Below are 19669 nucleotides of genomic sequence, written 5' to 3' on the forward strand. Positions count from 1 at the left end.
TGGCCTCTGAAGCACCATCAGAGTCACTGTTCCCTTTTCTTGAAGGACAGGACAGGACGTATTTGCAGCCACACAGCTCTGTTTTAGCCTGTTTCCTGCCGATCGCACCCAGAAGTCTCACAGCCTTTCTTCATTTTGTCCCATCTCTGTCCCCCTTCAGTGCAAGCTGTCAGGGTTTCTGCTGAGATGGTTCATTGGATTCACAAGCCACACCCTTGCTGTTCTCTCCAGAACATGCTTTCTCATTTTTTGCATCTTTTGCAATATGGATAGGGTGAGAATTTTCTGAATCTTCAAGATGGGGCTTCTTTTTGTTTAACAATTCCTTCTTCAATATATCTCTCTCCTCTTGCGTTTTACTCTAGTCAACAAGGAGAAACCAGGCAGTGCCTTCAACACTTTGCTTAGAAATCCGCTTAGCTAAGTGTCTGAGCTCATTGCTTACAAGTTCGCCTTTCTACTCAACAGAACACATTTCAGCCAAGTTCTCTGTCACTGTATAAAAAGGATCACCGCTCCTCCAGTTTCCAGTAACACAGTCTTCATTTCTGTCAGAGACCTCACCAAAAGGACTTTTAATATTCATATTTTTAGCAACATTCTGTTCATAATAATATATGTATTCTCTAGAATGGTAGAGGCTTTCTGCACAGCTCTCCTCTTTCTGAGCTCTCCCCAGAATCTCCTTTAACTTCCATATTTCCACTAACATTCTCTTCTGGGTAATCTAGCCTTTTTCTATCCTGCATCTTCAGACTCTTCCAGACTATCTATTACCCAATTCCAAAGCCACTTCCACATTTTGGGTATTTGTTACAGCAGTATCTCACTTCCCTATAGCAAAATCTGTGTTAGTTTCCTAAGACTGCCATAACGAAGTACTTCTAACTGGGTGGTTTAAACAACAGAAATTTATTGTGTCACAGTTCTGGAAGCTAGAAGTTCGAGATTAAAGTGTTGGAAGGCTTGGTTCCTTCTGAGGGCTATGAGGGAGAATCCAGTCCAAGCCTCTCTTCCAGCCTCTTTTTTTTTTTTTTTTAACATTTTTTTAAAAAATTTATTTTTGGCTGTGTTGGGTCTTCGCTGCTGTGTGTGAACTTTCTCTAGTTGCGGCGAGAGGGGGCTACTCTTCATTGCAGTGCGCGGGCTTCTCACTGCGGTGGCTTGTCTTGTTGCAGAGCATGGGCTCTAGGCATGTGGGCTTCAGTAGTTGCAGCACGCAGGCTCAGTAGTTGTGGCTTGTGGGCTCTCAAGCACAGGATCAGTAGTTGTGACGCACAGGCTTAGTTGCTCCACAGCATGTGGGATCTTCCTGAACCAGGGATCGAATACGTGTCTCCTGCATTGGCAGGCAGATTCTTATCCACTGTGCCACCAGGGAAGTCTCTCTTCTAGCTTCTGATGGTGTGCTGGCAATCTTCGGCATTCCTTGGCTTATAGATGCATCACCCTGATTTCTGTCTTCATCTTCACATGGTGTCTTCCTGTGTTTCTTCATGTAATCTTCCTTCTGTACATATCTGTCTCCAAATTTCCTTTTATATACGGCCACTGGTCTTATTGGATGGGGGCCTGACCTAATGACCTCATTTTAACTTATTACCTCTGTAAAGACCCTATTTCCAAATAAGGTTATATTCTGAGGTCCTGGGGGTTGGAACTTCAGCATGTCTTTTAGGGAGGACACAATGCAACCCATACCACTCATTAATAAATTAGAAGCATATGTTAGCAGTAAGTCAAGATTTTCAAATACAGGTTATCATTATTTCTGCTTAGATAAAACACAGATTTGGATTAGTATTCACTTATTAACTATTCTGTTCATTCATTTAGCATTTATTGAATTCCTGCTCTGTGCCAGACATTCTCCAGGGTTATGGGGTTCTTGAACTTGGATGAGAAACAAGTTACATCTCTATTTTCGATAACCTCTGTTTGAAAGATGGCATCTCTTTCCATTATGAATGTTGGTAACAAACCACAGTAGTATTAGCAGGACCTGTAATTTTATTACATAGATTTTTCTTCATATCACATTACAATTGTTGCAGATACTTCAGATTACGGTTTATGATTTTCACTACCTTGAAATTATGAGAGACTACAGTTTCCACTAGATCTTGAATGCTCCAAAGAAAATAAGAAGACACTGTATTCTTAGATAAGTGTATATATTACTAAATCAAAATTTTAAAAGAATGTGGATAACTGTATTTCAGTATAATTGCTTTGTTTTGTAAGTCTATGTATTTTGTGCATTTAAAAATTCTATTCTGAGAAGGGTCCATAGGATTTAGCAGATTCCCAGAAAGTTTATTGTACAAAAAAGATTTAGAAACATTGTTCTAAATGCTGGAGCTAAAGTAATGAACAATTCAGATAAGGTACGTAGTCCCGTGGAACTTACCTTGGGGATAAGCACACAGGAGCCAGACATGGAAGATCTATGATCTAGATTTAGGTCTACGATCTAGAGATGCCCTGGCAAAAAAGGAAGAGCCAGTGTAAGCCTCGAAGGTGGGGCAAGCTTGGTGTGATCACAGAATAACCAGAGTGCTAGTATGGCAGGATTAAGTGGATGGTGGGGAAGAGGCAGGTCATTCTAAGTGAAGAGAGTAGGAGAAATAAGAGAAACCACATCACGTAGAACACTTAGGCAACAGTGATAGGTTTCAATTTTATTCTAATTACATTAGTCATACATTGAAAATATCTTAAAAATCTCTAAAATATACAAATAAGTGTATTTTGTGGTAAAATACACCTGGCATAAAATTTACCATCTTAACCATTTTTAAGTGCACAGCTCATTGGCATTAAGTACATGCACATTGGTGTGCTACCATCGCCACCATCCATCCACAGAACCCTCTTCATCTGGCAAAACTGAACCTCTGTAGCCATTAAACAGTAACTCCCCATTCCCCGCTCCTCCCAGCTTTGGTGATTTTTGAGCAGGGCAGTAACAAGAGGTGTTTTACATTTGAAAAATCAGACGTTTGCTCTATGGAGAACATAGTGCTAGGCAAGAAGAGGGACACGAACAGGAAACTGGTAACGAAACACTGCAGATGAGATATGATAGTGAGCGAACCAAGGTGTTAGCAGAAGTTGGTTCAAAATGCATTTTGGCATTAAATCATCAGGCAGCATTTGACGATGATTGGAATGGGTATGGGTTCTTTTTTAGGCGTGTTAAGTCTGAGTTGCCTATTAGACATCTGAGTGGAGGTGCCAAATAGATAGTTGGGTGTCCAAGTCCAGAGCTCAGGATAGAGGCCAGTGTATATATACTATAATCTGTTTGTGAGTCATGGGCAAGTGGGTGGTGTTTAAAGCGATGGGATTGGCCGAGATCATCAAGGGAGATAATATAGATAAATAAGGGGTGCAGGAATAATCCCTGGGGCACTCTTATTTTTTAGAGGTCAAGCTGAGAAGAGGACTGTGTGAATGCCCCAGCTAGCCTCAGAGAGCTGAGTGCTGCAGGAATCTGGATCTGGGCTCAGAGAAGGAGGCAAAGCTACCAATTTAAAATGCCATCTTACCTCTGGTTTTAGCAGGTTGTACTGAGTCTGGCTATGAGAGATGGGCTAGCCAACGCCCTATCTTATGTCTATACCTAGAACATCTAGGATGGGACTGGGGTAGAGTGAAATGGTGGGACTAAGAAGAATTCTTAGTCATTTGTAAGACTCCAACAATACTTTTTGAACTTAAACACATACTATCCTATATATGTAATTCGTATAATACGTATTTAACTAAGGAAAGAGAGGGTAAATATTTCACTATAGAAAACCTCTGAATATGTTTTATCTTCCCATAAATTAGTGATGTTAAATATATATTTTAATTCTCTCTGTCATGATAGACTATTATATATTATATCTCAATAACTATTTGATTGCTTGATCATACAAGGCTTAAAAAGTGGTCCAAAAACAAATTTAAAAACTATGTGATTTTTATGTCTATATGATTTTTTTGGGGGAGTGGTTCAAGTAAAAAAATCGAGGTGTTTTCACTCTAAGTCATCTTTAACTATCTAACAATATATTGTTTCTAAATATATTTTTTGAAAAATCAGTTTTACAACATGGGGTATAGTATCACTTGAGAAGGTCATGCTGTGCTTTTTTTCAGTTGGTCACCAGACCCTGAACTCTTGGACAGGATTCTGATGAATGAATTTTGAAAATATTGAATGTCATTTGTCTTGTACTGTGATGCTTTTAGCAGTCGATGGTTTGCTAATTATTTGGAAACCTCTCACCCCTTTGTTCTAGAAAAGCATTCTGGCTTTTGTGTGTGTTCCCCTTTGCCATACTCAAACATTTGGGAAATGGAAATAGGGAAGTAGTAGCTTCTTAGAAAAACTATAGATGAATGGAACAGGAACTGCAAAATTGGCAAAATGTAACAGGAACTGTTGATCTTGTACATTGTTGCTTTTGCTTATTTTTTCTCCTTTGCTAGGAGACCTGTTATGATGATGTGTGTAATCCTCACCACGCTTCCCAGCTTCAGCTTTTCTATAGCAGTGACCAAGGTATGGAATTTTGATTTCCTGTCCTGCAAGATTGTGAGTTTTTAAAACGTCCTCGGTTATTAAAATTTCATACAGTGGTGTGCCCAAGCAAATTTCCCGAAGTTTATTATCTCCAGTCTTATTCTAAGTTGCAATATATATATTTAAGGTACTAAGATCATTGTTACCTCTGTGATTGTGGAGGAAAGTATAGCAGCCAATTAAAAAAATTGCTTCTGTGTTTGTATGTGTGAGAAAGGAATGTTATTTGAAAATAATAAAAAAGCAAGGAATTTGAGAGTAGATCCACATGTGTTTCCTCTAACCTGATGTTTTTCATGAGTGTCCTCGGCTCTAAATGGACCCTCCAATCAATATCCAAGGGAACAACCACTCACATGCTAAAGCTTTGATAAGATTCCATTGACAAATAATTTGTACACGATGTTTATTTGAAAATAAATTTGAGTTTATGTTTCAATAAATGCAGCTACAAAGGGACTCTGATGAATGGACATCTGCAGGGCAGGAATACTGTAGGCAGAACTTTCGGCCTGTGAGAACGCTATTACCCAGAGAGTTCAAAGCAGAATGCCCTGCTAATCTTATTAATTTTCAAGGTGCTGTGAAAGATGTCATTTTATTTATTTATTTATTTATAAGATTTTCATTTACATGTTGAGTAGGTAGTCATTAAGTGCTTATTACATTGCCAGGTACTGTGTTAGAAACTGAGGATAGAGCACTTAGAAAATTTGACAGTCTCTGGCCTTCAATAATTTTTTATTGACAGTAGAGAGAAAAATAAACAGGCAGTTAGAATAGGTATGATCAGTTCTGTGAGAGAGGTGAGTACCAGGTAGTGGATGACATCATTAGAAATTACATGACTGTTGGGAGATGTCCTACATGTAGCATTAGGACAATGTATGAACACACAGAATAACCTCAGAAAGCCATACAGATGAACTTTGCATCAAATTGCAACACACAAATATTTTAATCTAGATTTATCATTTTCTCCTTCCTCCCCAAAGACCTTGTAAAGCACTCGGGAGGTTCCCAAGAGCTTTGAAAATTCAGTGTACAACACTTTCAGGGAACACCACTATCGCAGATGATGCTCTATCTACAGTTTGATTGCCCTTTTTGGGATTCTTTCCCGTTATGTCTCACCCACTGTTGCATATTTTTCTTTCCTTTTTTCTTATTTTTCACTGAAGTGCAACACACGAACAGAAAAGTTCACACAACATAAATACACAATGTCAGTGGAATACCACAAAGCAAACCCCCATGGAAACACTACTCAGGTCAAAAAATAAAACTTTGTCAACTCCCTAAAAGCCACTTCCAGTGACTACCTTTCCTTCCAACCCAAAGGTAACTTCTATCTTAACTCCTAATACCACAGGTACCACAGGTTAGTTTATCTGTTTTTGAAAGTTTTATAAAGGGAAATCAAATTATCTATCTATCTATCTATCTATCTATCTATCTATCTATCTATCTGTCTATCTATCTATCTAATTTGTATCTGGCTCCTTTGATTCAAAAGTATGATTCATTCATGTTTTTCTGGTTAGCTGTAGTTCATTCATTTTCATTCCTATACAGTAGTTCATTTTATGAATATATCACACTTTATTCATCAGTTCTACTCCTTTTTGTTAAATGGGCAAAATAGTTTAATAGACTTTTCACAAAGAAGATCTACAAATAGCAAACAAGCACATAAAAATATGCTGAACATTATTGGTCATCAGAAAAATTAAGGTAAAACACAGTGTGATACTACTACATACCCACAAGAGTGGTTAAAATTTTTTTGTTGTTTTTGTTTTTTTTTAAATTAATTTTTATTGGAGTATAGTTTCTTTACAATGTTATGTTAGTTGCTACTGTCCAGCAAAGTGAATCAGCTGTACATATACATCATCAGTTCTGCTCTTAATGGCCATTTCAGTTTCCAGTTTTTGCTGCTGTGAATATCCTTGAACATGTCTCTTGGTGCCCATGCGCAAGCATTTCAGTTGGTTAAATGTGTAGGAGTAGAACTGATGGGTCACAAGATGTTCAAGTACTCAATTGTAACTGACAATGTCAGTTCTTCAAAGAGAGTATACTAATTTAGACTTCCACTAGCAGAGAATGAGCAGTCTTGGTGTTCCTCATCCTCAGCAGCAGTTGCATTTTAAGTCTTTTTAATTTTAACCGTTCTGGTGAGTATATTCTTGAATTTCATTGTAGTTTTCAATTGCATTTCCCCAATAATTAATGAGATTGAGCATATTCTTCATCTTGCCCATTTTTTCCTAATGTCTTGCTTATCTTTAAAAATTGATTTGGAAGAATTATTTGTATATTCAGATTTCAAGCCCTTTTTTGATTATATGTATTGCAAATACCTTCTCACTCTGTGACTTCGTAGTCTTCATGGTATCTTTTGATGGAGAGAAGCTCTTAATTTTAAAAGAGTCCAATGCATCAATTTCTTTTCTTTATGGATAGTTCTTTTGGTTACTTGTTTGAGACCATTTTGTCATATTGTGAATCTGAACCTTGAGGTCCTGAAGATACTCCCCTATATTATATTTTGGAGGCTATATTATTTTGCCATTCTCTTTTAGATTCACAATCCACCTGGAACTAATTTTTGTATATGTTGTGCAGTAGGGAATCAAGCATATTTCCCCAAATAATATCTAATGAACCGAGTACCATTTATTAAAAAGTCTGCCCTTGCCACATTTATCTGCAGTGCTGCCTTTGTTATAAATCAGATGTGTGTATACCTGGTCTATTCTGAGCTTTCTGTTCTGTACTGCCTACTTTTCTATTCCTGTGCCAACACCACACTGTCTTAATTCTTGTAGCTTTATAATAGCTCTTTATATCCAGAAAAGTAAACATTCCTATCTTCTTTTTCTTCTAGAATGACTTGCACTTGGTATTCTCATATTCATCTTAGAATCAGCATGTCATTTTCCACAGAAAAGTTGGAATTTTGATTGAGGTTGTATCAAATTGTATCATTTTAAAAAATCTTATTTTCTTACTCTTTGTTTTTGGTATGTAGGAATAATTTATCCATTTTGGGGAGATTGTCCCATTTATAATCATATAGTCTGTGAATAATGACAGTTTGATTTTCTTTTCAATACTTACATTTTATTTCTTTCTCTTGCCTTATTACACTGGCTAGGACCTCCAGTACAGTGTTGAATAGAAGTGGTCATGATGTAACCTTTGTCTTATTGTTGATCTCAGAGGGAAAACTCTTAACATATCACCATTAACATGATGTTTGCCATAGCCTTTTTTGTAGATACCTTAAACAGATGAAGGAAGTGCTCCAAAGCCGAGCTGGGTTTACCCAGCTCTCTCTTCTTGGAAGACCCAACACTCTAATGTTTGTCCCCCTAGCTCTTTGAGCTAGGACTCTCAGAGGCTCTGCTTAGCAGTTGGATTGGGAGAGATTCCCCATTCCACTATTCCAGGAGCCTACTGTTAACTTTTTACGCACATTTACCAAGCTCTGTCTTTAACTGAAAGCTCTTCCATTGATATGAATCCGTATTACATCTTTAGAAATGGTTCACAACCTTGTGGGGTTGAACACCTAAAAAGCTGAAAGCCAAGCTTCTAGTCTTTTAGTAAATGTATGTATAATTAATTTAACACTGCTTTCAAACTCCTCAAAGAATTGTGAACAAAGAAAGTACAAAAATTTAATGCTTCTAAATGGTCTTCTGAAAACAGGTTCAAAAGAATATTAATGGTTCCACTGATATCTTACCGAATACGTTACCTGACCTGCCAGTCTCTTTGGTTCTGACCTGCTTGATCGTGGTTGATATTATTGAGAAACTCAGGACATATCCTCTTAGAGGGAGGCAAAAGAGTAAGTATTCTTTTAAATACAAATACTTTTTAAAGTTTCACATAGAGTTCACCTTTCTCCCACTCTTGTCTGTTGACATGCTTAATGATATTTTTTAAGAGCTAACATTACAGATAGAAGATTACAAATGAAGATATCCAAATATAATTATAGCTACTTTGATAGCTATACAGTTATTCTTATTTCTTTTTTGATTTTGATAGTACTGACAAATGAATAAAGTTACTAAATATTTAATACTAAATCTTTAATGTTTACTCTAACATGAAAATTACCTAAGTAAATTATTATAGATTTGTATTTTTAGGAACTCTCTCAAAACCTTAAGTTGAGATGAATAAATAGAGAGTTTAGTCTGGATACCTTTGATACAGGGATTAATATGACTGCTGCAGATATGTCCTAGAGATTTCTGTGTTTTTAATCATGGATTGTCAAAAAGCTAAAGATCACACTCAAAACCAAGATATGCCACATTCTTCCAAAGGGAGCAGTTGAAACTAAATATTGGTTGGCCTTTAAAAAAACTATTTTGTTAATTGAATATTTTGTTTGGTCAGTCAAAAATTCCCTCAACATTCATTTAATTTTATGTGATGGTATCTGTGTTTGATTTACAGTATTTGCATGGTATGGTTATTGTATGGCAAAGATTTTGTCTTTGAAATGTGTAGGTTTTGTTAATCATTCCCTGACAGAGTGGATGGGATAAATTGAGTGAGTCATAGGAGAACGCTTTGGGGTAATAGGGCGACTACTACAACCAGGAAGGAAAACGCTAGACTCATTTCTTATGAGCCATCACCCCTCCAGTCACTCTTGCTCCTCAGATTGAAAAGCAAAACTGAGTTGGAGGCCACCAGGAAACCTGAGACTCTGAGCTTCATATTTTGCACTTTGCCCTTGGGTGGCGGATGATAGACTGTTAAGTCTAACATAACACAGGTGACAAGGTAGAGAAGATGGCAGCCAATGAGTCTGTTGAAGAAAAGGTACTCCCAAGGTACATCTGCCCTCCACAGACAAGTGTGTTTGTCTTAAACTGAGGATATTTGGGAATCGCCAAACCCTTTACTACTTCTGTAGACTCCTTAATGACACAAGCCCATTTTGAAATTGGACTGTTTTTAATGAGTCTGTATTTTCCATGTTAATATGAAGTTGCTAAGTTTTTTGTGAAAGTTCTCTTTTAAAAAATGCACATGTATATTCTTGGGAATCACAAGGAAGAAGTCAGTCTTGGGGAGAAGACTCTAGAACATCTTGTTCAATTGCTGCTTCTTAGTTGAAGTGCCTCCTTCTTGAGCTCGTCTCTGCTCAAACTTAGGAAGGTTAATGTCTGGTTAAATAGCGCCACCATTTACTAAAATCACACTTTAAAACACTAGCATTCATTCAAAATACCTTTGTAAATATTAATTATATGTGTATTTAATTTTTGTGCAAACTTTGAACTCAGTTAGTCTCCTATACTCATTTTAACAGGCATACTAATAAAATCAATTCTGTGAATTTTTAACCGATGGGGTATTCTCATTTATCCTCTGGAACGTAAATTAATACATAAACTCATAAACATAAATTATAATACATAAATCTGAATATAAGCAAGTATGCTATAAATACAGTTTCACTGCATGTGCTACCTCAGAATCAAAGCAGTAGGGTAGGGGTGTGTGACAGCAAAGTTTAGAATAATTTGTCTCCCTTTAGAAAATGTTCAGAAAGAAATACCTTCTCTTCTTTGCTATCCAGATAGTTTGACATGCATCCACACTAGTCAACTTATAGCAGTTTTCACTTTATACTAGATGAAACTAAGGTACTCTACAATGCTTGGATTTATGGACACACTTGCACTACCCTACCTTTTGTTGTTGTTGTTGCATCAATATATTAAAAAAAAAATCTTAAGGGAAGTACAGTTGATTTACAATGCTGTGTTAATTTCTGCTGTACAGCAAAGGGGTTCAGTTGTACATATATAAACATTCTTTTTTTATATATTCTTTTCCATGATGGTTTATTACAGCATATTGAATAGAGTTCCCTGTGCTGTACAGTAAGACCTTGTTGTTTATCCATTCTCTATATATAATAGTTTGCATCTGCTAACCCCACACTCCCAGTCCATCCTCACCCACACCCCCTCCTAACTATACTATCTTAATTCCAAGCTACCAAAGTTTGATCTTTGTGTAGCTTTTGTTCTTCTAAATTTAAAAATAAAAGTTCTATATTTGACATATGCTTAAAGCAATCTTTCCTGGCCCAAAGAATCCTTTCTGCTAACTTCATACTACCAGCTGAAATACCTAAGTATCAAGTGATTACCAAGCCGTAACGTTTAAGCGGATCATTTTCTGTAGACTGGGGCTCACTTGGGAATATTTTTTGGAACAAGGATCTCTGAGGCATGGCAATCTCACAGATGCACATAGCACCTAATAGTGTCAAATCCCGGTCATGAGAACAAATAATAAGAATACAATATATAGCCTGCATGTCCCCTGCTCTTACTAGTATGTGGGTACAAATGAACACACTTTTACATTTCCATCTGAATTTTGCTAGCTCAATTCCAGCCTGTTAGTGACTGGACCTCCATTTCTCTTCCTCTCCCATATTGTTCTCTCTCCCATTTTTAAATTTTTTTGGCAGCGTTTTGGGTCTTCGTTGCTGCGCGTGCGCTCTCTCTAGTTGCAGCAAGCAGGGGCTACTCTTAGTTGTGGTGTGCGGGCTTCTCATTGCGGTGGCCTCTCATTGCAGAACACGGGCTCCAGTAGTTGTGGCTCATGGGCTCAGTGGTTGTGGCTTGCAGGCTCTAGAGCGCAGGCTCAGTAGTTGTGGCGCACAGGCTTAGTTGCTCCGCGGCATGTGGGATCTTCCCGGACCAGGGCTCGAACCCGTGTCCCCTGCATTGGCAGGCGGATTCTTAACCACTGCACCACCAGGGAAGCCCCTCTCTCCCATTTTTAAATGAGACCCTAGATGGGTCTCCCGTGGTCTCATTTGTTGGTCTAGACTGTTGAATATCCTCTTGCCCCTGCTTTCCTCTCAGCTGTCTTTCTCATGTTCCAACAACTTGGTGTGCTATTTTCCCACCACCCCTGCTCGACTCTGCTCCAGGCACCCTTAGTACTGCTGTTTCTTGCCTCTGGGATATTGCTTGATGTTCTGCTGGTGTTTTGAATTGATTACCTTTCCTCTGCCATTGGAGTACTGACTTCCCTCCCCTGAGTTCTACGTTCCTAGAAAAGTCCCACATAGAGTCATGGAATAGCTATTTTCACTTAGAAACACAACCCTTTTATCCCCAGAATGTATATGGAATCACAGACTGTCTGGGCTTTAATGATTTCAGGTAATGGCCGTTCAATCCACTGGAAACCAGTTTCCTCTCCTACCACTAGATCTTATGTCTGATTCTGGTAGAGCTGGACTCCTTCTTCTTTGGGAGTGGCTTTTTTTCTGAGGAGCCTCATCGTTTCTCCTTACATCAGCCTCGCCTTTATTGTCTGAACCCCAAATCATGGTCACCGTTAGATTCTCCTCCCTGCCCCCGCCAAGATTCCTTAACTCCCGTATAAACCAGTGACTGCAGACAGACAGCTAAGGGAGTCTGTGGCTAGGAAGTGAGTTTTCAGTCCTCCCCGCAGGACTCATTAGAGTAGCGTGAACCCAGCTTGGGCGCCATATTGCAAAGCGCTGTAATAGCGTATCGTGGTTAAAGGACTATAGGGCCCCAGGTGACGGCAAACTTCATTTTATCTAAGGTGCTGGAGGTCAGAAAAGACTAAGGGGAATACCTGGAATTTGTAGGAGTTTGTAGGCAGACATGGTGAAGAAAGCTTTCTCCACAGAAGGAAGGTTGGGTCTCTAGAAACTCAGGTGTCCATGTAATAAATGGGCATGTTTGGGAAGCAAAAATAACTTTGGCTGCATTTCTCACCCTGACTGGGCAAACCTAGCGCTGGAACGGAAGTTGCCTTCTTAAGACCAGCTCCTGTTTGCTTTTCAAATAGTCAATTTGGAAACCTCCAAAGCTGCTCCAAGAGCTACTGTAAAGATCTTCTGGAGGTGGGGAGAGCAGGAGGGGGAGGCTGAACTGGGGTCTCTGGATGCCCCAATTCCTACTCTTCAACCAGAGAAACACAACTTTTGTTTGCTTAGGAGTTAGTGTTTTATGTAAGATTTCACTGGAAAAAAATGCTTCTTCTAAATGTCTGCAAATCAACGTAGGACCTCATTTAGAGTTGTTGGCTGTACCTATATCCAGCCAATTCTCAGCATCTCCAGCCATTAATCCCATGATGACACTGCACGGTCTAGAGAAAAATGTGACCCCCTCCAAGGTCTTGTGACTGTTGCTGCTCTGGGGTATGAGACGATGCAACGCAATCCAGTTGCATCTAATACAGTGCAATTCAGCTTTGCAGACAGAGCTGGAACATCCCGGTGGAGTGCACACAGGTTTGAGGCCCAACACATACAAAAACCAGATAACATTTTTAACATTCCACTTTTGAATTTTTAAAATGGCCAATGTTTTCTGTTTCTCCAAAATAATACATATTTATTTAAGGATCATCAAACAGACATAAACAAAAAAGAAGAAAATGGAAATCAACCAGAGTTCTACACACTAGAGATCTATAACTGATAGCATCTTGATGGGTGTTCTTTACTTAAGAAAACCTACTTTATAACTTTTTTTTCTCAACAATATGTGGTGGGTATCATTCTTGTTAAAAATTGGTGGATATTTCTTATTATTACATCTTCCACTGCATCATTTTTGTTGGCTGAAAAATATTTCCGTGTATTAATGAGCCATGACTTATTAACTTATTGTTGGACAACTAGATTTTCCCCCTAGTTTTGAGCTATTGTAAACACGACTGTTAATGACTTGTTCGGAAGTGAGAAGGGTTGAGAAGAAAAGGACAAGGATGTGGTTAAGATGAGTAAGGTGGTGTTTGTTTGAGTTGGGCAGGGGAGACAAGCCAGGTTAGAGGACACAAGTGTGGATGGTGCAGGGGGTCTGTGTTTACAGGGACCCTGAGCTGTGTGTGGGAGTCATCAGCCACTGTGCGAGGTAACTAGCCAAGCAGAGGCTGGGGACAGAGTTAACTGCTGCTGGACGGCAGCCGAATGATGTCAGGATGATGACCACAGACAGTGTCCTCAGGAGACCCTGAGTATCCGCACATGCCCAGACTCCTTGGCAACAACGCTTGCCAGAAGAAAGGGACAATTACGGACTGGCTGCTCACGAGGACAAACACAGAGGGGGTCGCAGGGGGTCGTACCAAGGGGGTGGCAAGATGGTTTGGCGACATTAGGGCTATCTGCATAGTCAGACGTGACTGGCTAGAAGTGAGATCGACAGGCTGTTTGAGTGGAAACCGTCATAGCTCTGCAGAGGAGGCGGTTTCCATCGTCACATCAGTAACAGGTGCAGCGTAAGGTTTTCAACTAAATCTGCTCTCAGTGGCCCTGAAGGAACTCCAGTTCCTTCTGTGTAGCCTCAGAGACTTGAACCAAGTGCTGCAGGGACTCCGGCAGCACAGGTGATTATTTCTTTAGGTGAAATGCCTCCGTGTGCGACTTCGGGCTCAAAGGATATGCAAGGTTTTAAGGCTGGCATCTGTAATTTTTTTAAAGTTCTCTAAGCAATTCTGATGCCCACCTTGATTGAGAGCCTTTAATTATACATTAGGAACTGAGACGAAAGCAAGTTAAAAGCCGAGAGATGAAATCCAAATTCCTAAAGGAACCTCCTTTCCAGATTTCCTTGGAATGGAACTCATCACTCTGTAACCAAATAGAGTGTAAGAGACGTCACAGAAGGTAAAAGAAAAAAAAAAAGGGGAGACACTACTTTTCTCTGAATAAAATGAATGGCATTTTGAGTCCCCCTTTGCTTCTTTTTCAGAAAAAGCTTATCATACAATCTGAACCCAGTATGTGAGCTGGGTTTCCATAATGTGTTTTGCACTGTGGTTAGAGAGTACGTGTGAGGAACAGTGTTCGCGGCCACGCCAAGAAGGGGGAGCATTTCCTTTTAAACCCTCCCTTTGCTATTTAGAAGAAGGAAGTTTCAGGAAAGTATGTCAGCTCTAGGATTTTTTCCCCTTCTCAGGAAACAAGTAGCCAGTTACCAGACTGGGAGTGAGAAAAGGGTAGAATTTCTGATTTATACCTTCTAAAGAGGGACCAGCTGTCAGGATTAGGACAGTGTAGACCGGGCCAGAAACTAGACTGCAGTGGGTCCCTGTGTCAAAAGGCATGGGGCATCAGGTGCTGCCAGAACTGAGTTAGGACTCCCTTTAATTAGGACAGCTTTCCATGATTGTAACAATTTGGCATTTCATTGTTAATTTTTTCCTAGGGAGGAAATAAAATGTATGAACAATTTTAATATATAAAGTGAGATTTTTGAGAATTGCAAGATATTTTCAAAATAAATATTTTCAAGGACTCTAAGAGTAAGGGAACCTAAAGAATTCAGCATGCATTACTTTATAATAGCAACAAAATTTTATGGCCCCAGCAAGAAATTAAAGGCATAGGTCACTGATTTTCAGTATCTTGATTTCCTTGCGCAGGATTGAAGAGAGTGACACAGGTTGCTGAGCTGACGGCCAGACAGCCTTTTGTTTACATCGTGTATACATTAGTGGTACCGTACAGTGCATAGGGACCCCAGTGTGCTCAGACTCTGCTTTCACGGGAGATTTTAGGCCCCCAAGTCCCCCCATTTCAGGTGGGATGGGTGTTGTAAAGCAGCGGTCCCCAACCTTTTTGGCACCAGGGACCGGTTTGGTGGAAGACAGTTTTTCCACGGCCCCGTGGGGAGCGGCAGAGGAAGCTTCCCTCGCTCGCCCGCTGCTCACCTCCTGCTGGGTGGCCCGGTTCCCAACAGGCCGAGGACCTGGACTCGTCTGTGGCCCGGGTGTTGCGGATCCCCGTTCCAAAGCATGCTTCCTGTGAACTCACGAACGCTTTCTTCTGGGAACCACGCATCGGCGCTTTCGTCCCCTGCCTGGTGCCTCCTACTGCTGCCAGGGCCCGGGAGGCTTTTGAATCCCTTGAGCCACGCCTGGGGATGCCGGCCCGAGCCCAGGGGCTGTGCAGGCGCCGCGCCGCGCATGCGCGCACTCGGCTGGGCCCACAGCCAGTGGTCTTCCCTTACCGTTGAGCTGCACGGTCCCCAGGCTGCGCTGCCAGGAGCTCCAAATGCCTTTCAGGGCTTCTTTACCAGATCAGTCCGTGGTCTCGCTTAAAGGGCTCCATCTAGGACCCAGGCCAGAGGATAGTCTATGCAGGATTCCCAAGTCTTCCTGTGATGGGAGGGGATTGAGAGCATGGGGGCCAGGTTTGGGGGGAGGGCGGGTATTATTCAGCCTTGTTTTGACGCTTTGGCTTACTTGCCTTAGTGCAGATTTTTTTTTTTTCTCCAGAATGCGCATGGCTCCATCATGCTCATAGTCTCCGGAACAGGAATTCCTCCCATCTTTTTTGCAGCAAATCTTTATGGAGGATCTGTTCCGTACCAGACACTCCACTAGGCTCTGGGGGTGAAATGGTGGGTGAAAACAAGCAGAGCCCCCATTGCATGGAGCTCACCGTCTAGTGGGTGTGGTACCACGTTTCTGAACGACACTAACAAATACCTATAATTAAAGCTGAGGTAAGGGCTCTGAAGGCAACAAATCAGGCTCATTCCCACATGTGTCCATTTTTGTCACCCTGATTGGGCTCACGCTGGGGTTTCTGGCTCTGGTCTATATCCAAGCACTTAACTACTAGAGGAATTTCAAACCACTTCGAAATCTAGAATTATTTATTGTATATATTAATATACACATATTATATATTATATACTTATTACATTGTTAGCATAATTCATATTATCATTATTATAGTATACATACTATATTAATATAAATGTAGAAAAATAAATTTTCTACTTATGTACTGTAAATTAAATTACATTCTCTCAAAAATAAATACCGTATGCTAACACATATATATGGAATCTACAAAAAATAAAAAATGGTTCTGAAGAACCTAGGGGCAGGACAGGAATAAAGATGCAGAGGTAGAGAATGGACTTGAGGACACAGGGAGGGGGAAGGGTAAGCTGGGACGAAGTGGGAGAGTGGCATTGACATGTACACACTACCAAATGTAAAATAGATAGCTAGTGGGAAGCAGCCCCATAGCACAGGGAAATCAGCTCAGGGCTTTGTGACCACCTAGAGGGGTGGAATAGGGAGGGTGGGAGGGAGACACAAGAGAGCGGGGATATGGGGATAGATGTATACGTATAGCTGATTCACTTTGTTATACAGCAGAAACTAACACAACAATGTAAAGCAATTATACTCCAATAAAGATGTTAAAAAAAGGGTAAAAAGATAAATTAAAAAAATAAATTAATTACATTCTCTGATATAAACACATATCAAAGAGGAGAAGGACCAGAATATCCCAAATGAAAAGCTGAAGATTAGAAAATGAAGAAAGTTTTCTCAACCTTAACAAATGGAATTTTTAAGAATAGATAAAATTGTCAGTTTTTAGCAATTCTTGTCCAGTATTAGATGAATCTATAGAGGGAAAGATGGTCTTTAAACTACCAAGCCTTCCTGCCGTGTCCTCAGACAAAAGAATTCTCTTAGAATTTCACATTGCCTAAAATTCAGAAATGAATTTATTTCTTGTCAGATTTATGCAATGCCTAGCAGGGAACTGGAACTGAATCTGAGGGCTTTTGGATTTACCGGATCACAATACAACGCCTTTTTTAAAGGAAGTTGTCACAGTTGTCTCACAGCTGAGAATGTATGCCCAAGAGGTCCTGCAGAACTGATGATAGGTTGAATTCATTAGTATTACTGATTATTATTATTTGGTGAAAGCTTGCATACAGTTTTGAGCACAGAGAATAGTATGCTGGTCAGTGTTTAAACAACTGTCTCTCCTGGTGGGGGAGCTGGGGAAGCCCTGATTAGTAGCATTTGACAGTTTTTTTTTGTTTTTTTTTTTAAACGTCTTTATTGGAGTATAATTGCTTTACAATGGTGTGTTAGTTTCTGCTTTATAACAAAGTGAATCAGTTATACATATACATATGTTCCCATATCTCTTCCCTCTTGCATCTCCCTCCCTCCCACCCTCCCTATCCCACCCCTCTAGGTGGTCACAAAGCACCGAGCTGATCTCCCTGTGCTATGCGGCTGCTTCCCACTAGCTATCTATTTTACATTTGGTAGTGTATATATGTCCATGCCACTCTCTCACCCTGTCACATCTCACTCCTCCGCCTCCCCATATCCTCAAGTCCATTCTCTAGTAGGTCTGTGTCTGTATTCCCGTCTTGCCACTAGGTTCTTCATGACCTTTTTTTTTTTTTTCCTTAGATTCCATATATATGTGTTAGCATACGGTATTTGTTTTTCTCTTTCTGACTTACTTCACTCTGTAGGACAGGCTCTAACTCCATCCACCTCACTACAAATACCTCCATTTCATTTCTTTTTATGGCTGAGTAATATTCCATTGTATATACGTGCCACATCTTCTTTATCCATTCATCTGATGATGGACACTTAGGTTGCTTCCATGTCCTGGCTATTGTAAATAGAGCTGCCATGAACATTGTGGTACATGACTCTTTTTGAATTATGGTTTTCTCAGGGTATATGCCCAGTAGTGGGATTGCTGGGTCATATGGTAGTTCTATTTTTAGTTTTCTAAGGAACCTCCATACTGTTCTCCATAGTGGCTGTATCAATTTACATTCCCACCAACAGTGCAAGAGTGTTCCCTTTTCTCCACACCCTCTCCAGCATTTATTGTTTCTAGATTTTTTGATGCTGGCCATTCTGACCGGTGTGAGATGATATCTCATTGTAGTTTTGATTTGCATTTCTCTAATGATTAATGATGTTGAGCATTCTTTCATGTGTTTGTTGGCAATCTGTATATCTTCTTTGGAGAAATGTCTATTTAGGTCTTCTGCCCATTTTTGGATTGGGTTGTTTGTTTTTTTGTTATTGAGCTGCATGAGCTGCTTGTAAATCTTGGAGATTAATCCTTTGTCAGTTGCTTCATTTGCAAATATTTTCTCCCATTCTGAGGGTTGTCTTTTGGTCTTGTTTATGGTTTCCTTTGCTGTGCAAAAGCTTTTAAGTTTCATTAGGTCCCATTTGTTTATTTGTGTTTTTATTTCCATTTCTCTAGGAGCTGGGTCAAAAAGGATCTTGCTGTGATTTATGTCATAGAGTGTTCTGCCTATGTTTTCCTCTAAGAGTTTGATAGTGTCTGCCCTTACACTTAGGTCTTTAATCCATTTTGAGTTTATTTTTGTGTATGGTGTCAGGGAGTGTTCTAATTTCGTACTTTTACATGTACCTGTCCAGTTTTCCCAGCACCACTTATTGAAGAGGCTGTCTTTTCTCCACTTTATATGCTTGCCTCCTTTATCAAAGATAAGGTGACCATATGTGCGTGGGTTTATCTCTGGGCTTTCTGTCCTGTTCCATCGATCTATATTTCTGTTTTTGTGCCAGTACCAAACTATCTTGATTACTGTAGCTTTGTAATATAGTCTGAAGTCAGGGAGCCTGATTCCTCCAGCTCCATTTTTCGTTCTCAAGATTGCTTTGGCTATTCGGGGTCCTTTGTGTTTCCATACAAATTGTGAAATTTTTTGTTCTAGTTCTGTGAAAAATGCCATTGGTAGTTTGATAGGGATTGCATTGAATCTGTAGATTGCTTTGGGTAGTAGAGTCATTTTCATAATGTTGATTCTTCCAATCCAAGAACATGGTATATCTCTCCATCTATTTGTATCATCTTTAATTTCTTTCATCAGTGTCTCATAGTTTTCTGCATACAGGTCTTTTGTCTCCTTAGGTAGGTTTATTCCTAGATATTTTATTCTTTTTGTTGCAGTGGTAAACGGGAGTGTTTTCTTAATTTCACTTTCAGATTTTTCATCATTAGTATATAGGAATGCAAGAGATTTCTGTGCATTAATTTTGTATCCTGCTACTTTACCAAATTCATTGATTAGCTCTAGTAGTTTTCTGGTAGCATCTTTAGGACTCTCTATGTATAGTATCATGTCACCTGCAAACAGTGACAGCTTTACTTCTTCTTTTCTGATTTGGATTCCTTTTATTTCTTTTTCTTCTCTGATTGCTGTGGCTAACACT

General features: G+C 39.7%; 1 protein-coding gene across 2 annotated transcripts in view; it reads left to right on the forward strand.

The window, feature by feature from the left end:
- The window catches only part of MRC1 (mannose receptor C-type 1), a 172453-nt gene that overhangs the window by 32072 nt on the left and 120712 nt on the right, over positions 1-19669 (forward strand). Inside the window, exons 1-3 of one of the 2 annotated variants that reach the window (XM_082452742.1) lie at positions 1062-3566; positions 4483-4555; positions 8297-8438. In XM_082452742.1, the coding sequence (XP_082308868.1) occupies positions 4493-4555; positions 8297-8438 (205 nt within the window). In that variant the 5' untranslated portion in view covers positions 1062-3566; positions 4483-4492. Of the gene's footprint in view, positions 1-1061; positions 3567-4482; positions 4556-8296; positions 8439-19669 lie in introns of those variants that run through there. The other variant, XM_082452741.1, reaches the window with a different exon arrangement.

This window comes from Balaenoptera physalus, assembly GCF_965194825.1.
Source record: "Balaenoptera physalus genome assembly, chromosome: 2".
Taxonomy (NCBI): Eukaryota; Metazoa; Chordata; class Mammalia; order Artiodactyla; family Balaenopteridae; genus Balaenoptera; species Balaenoptera physalus.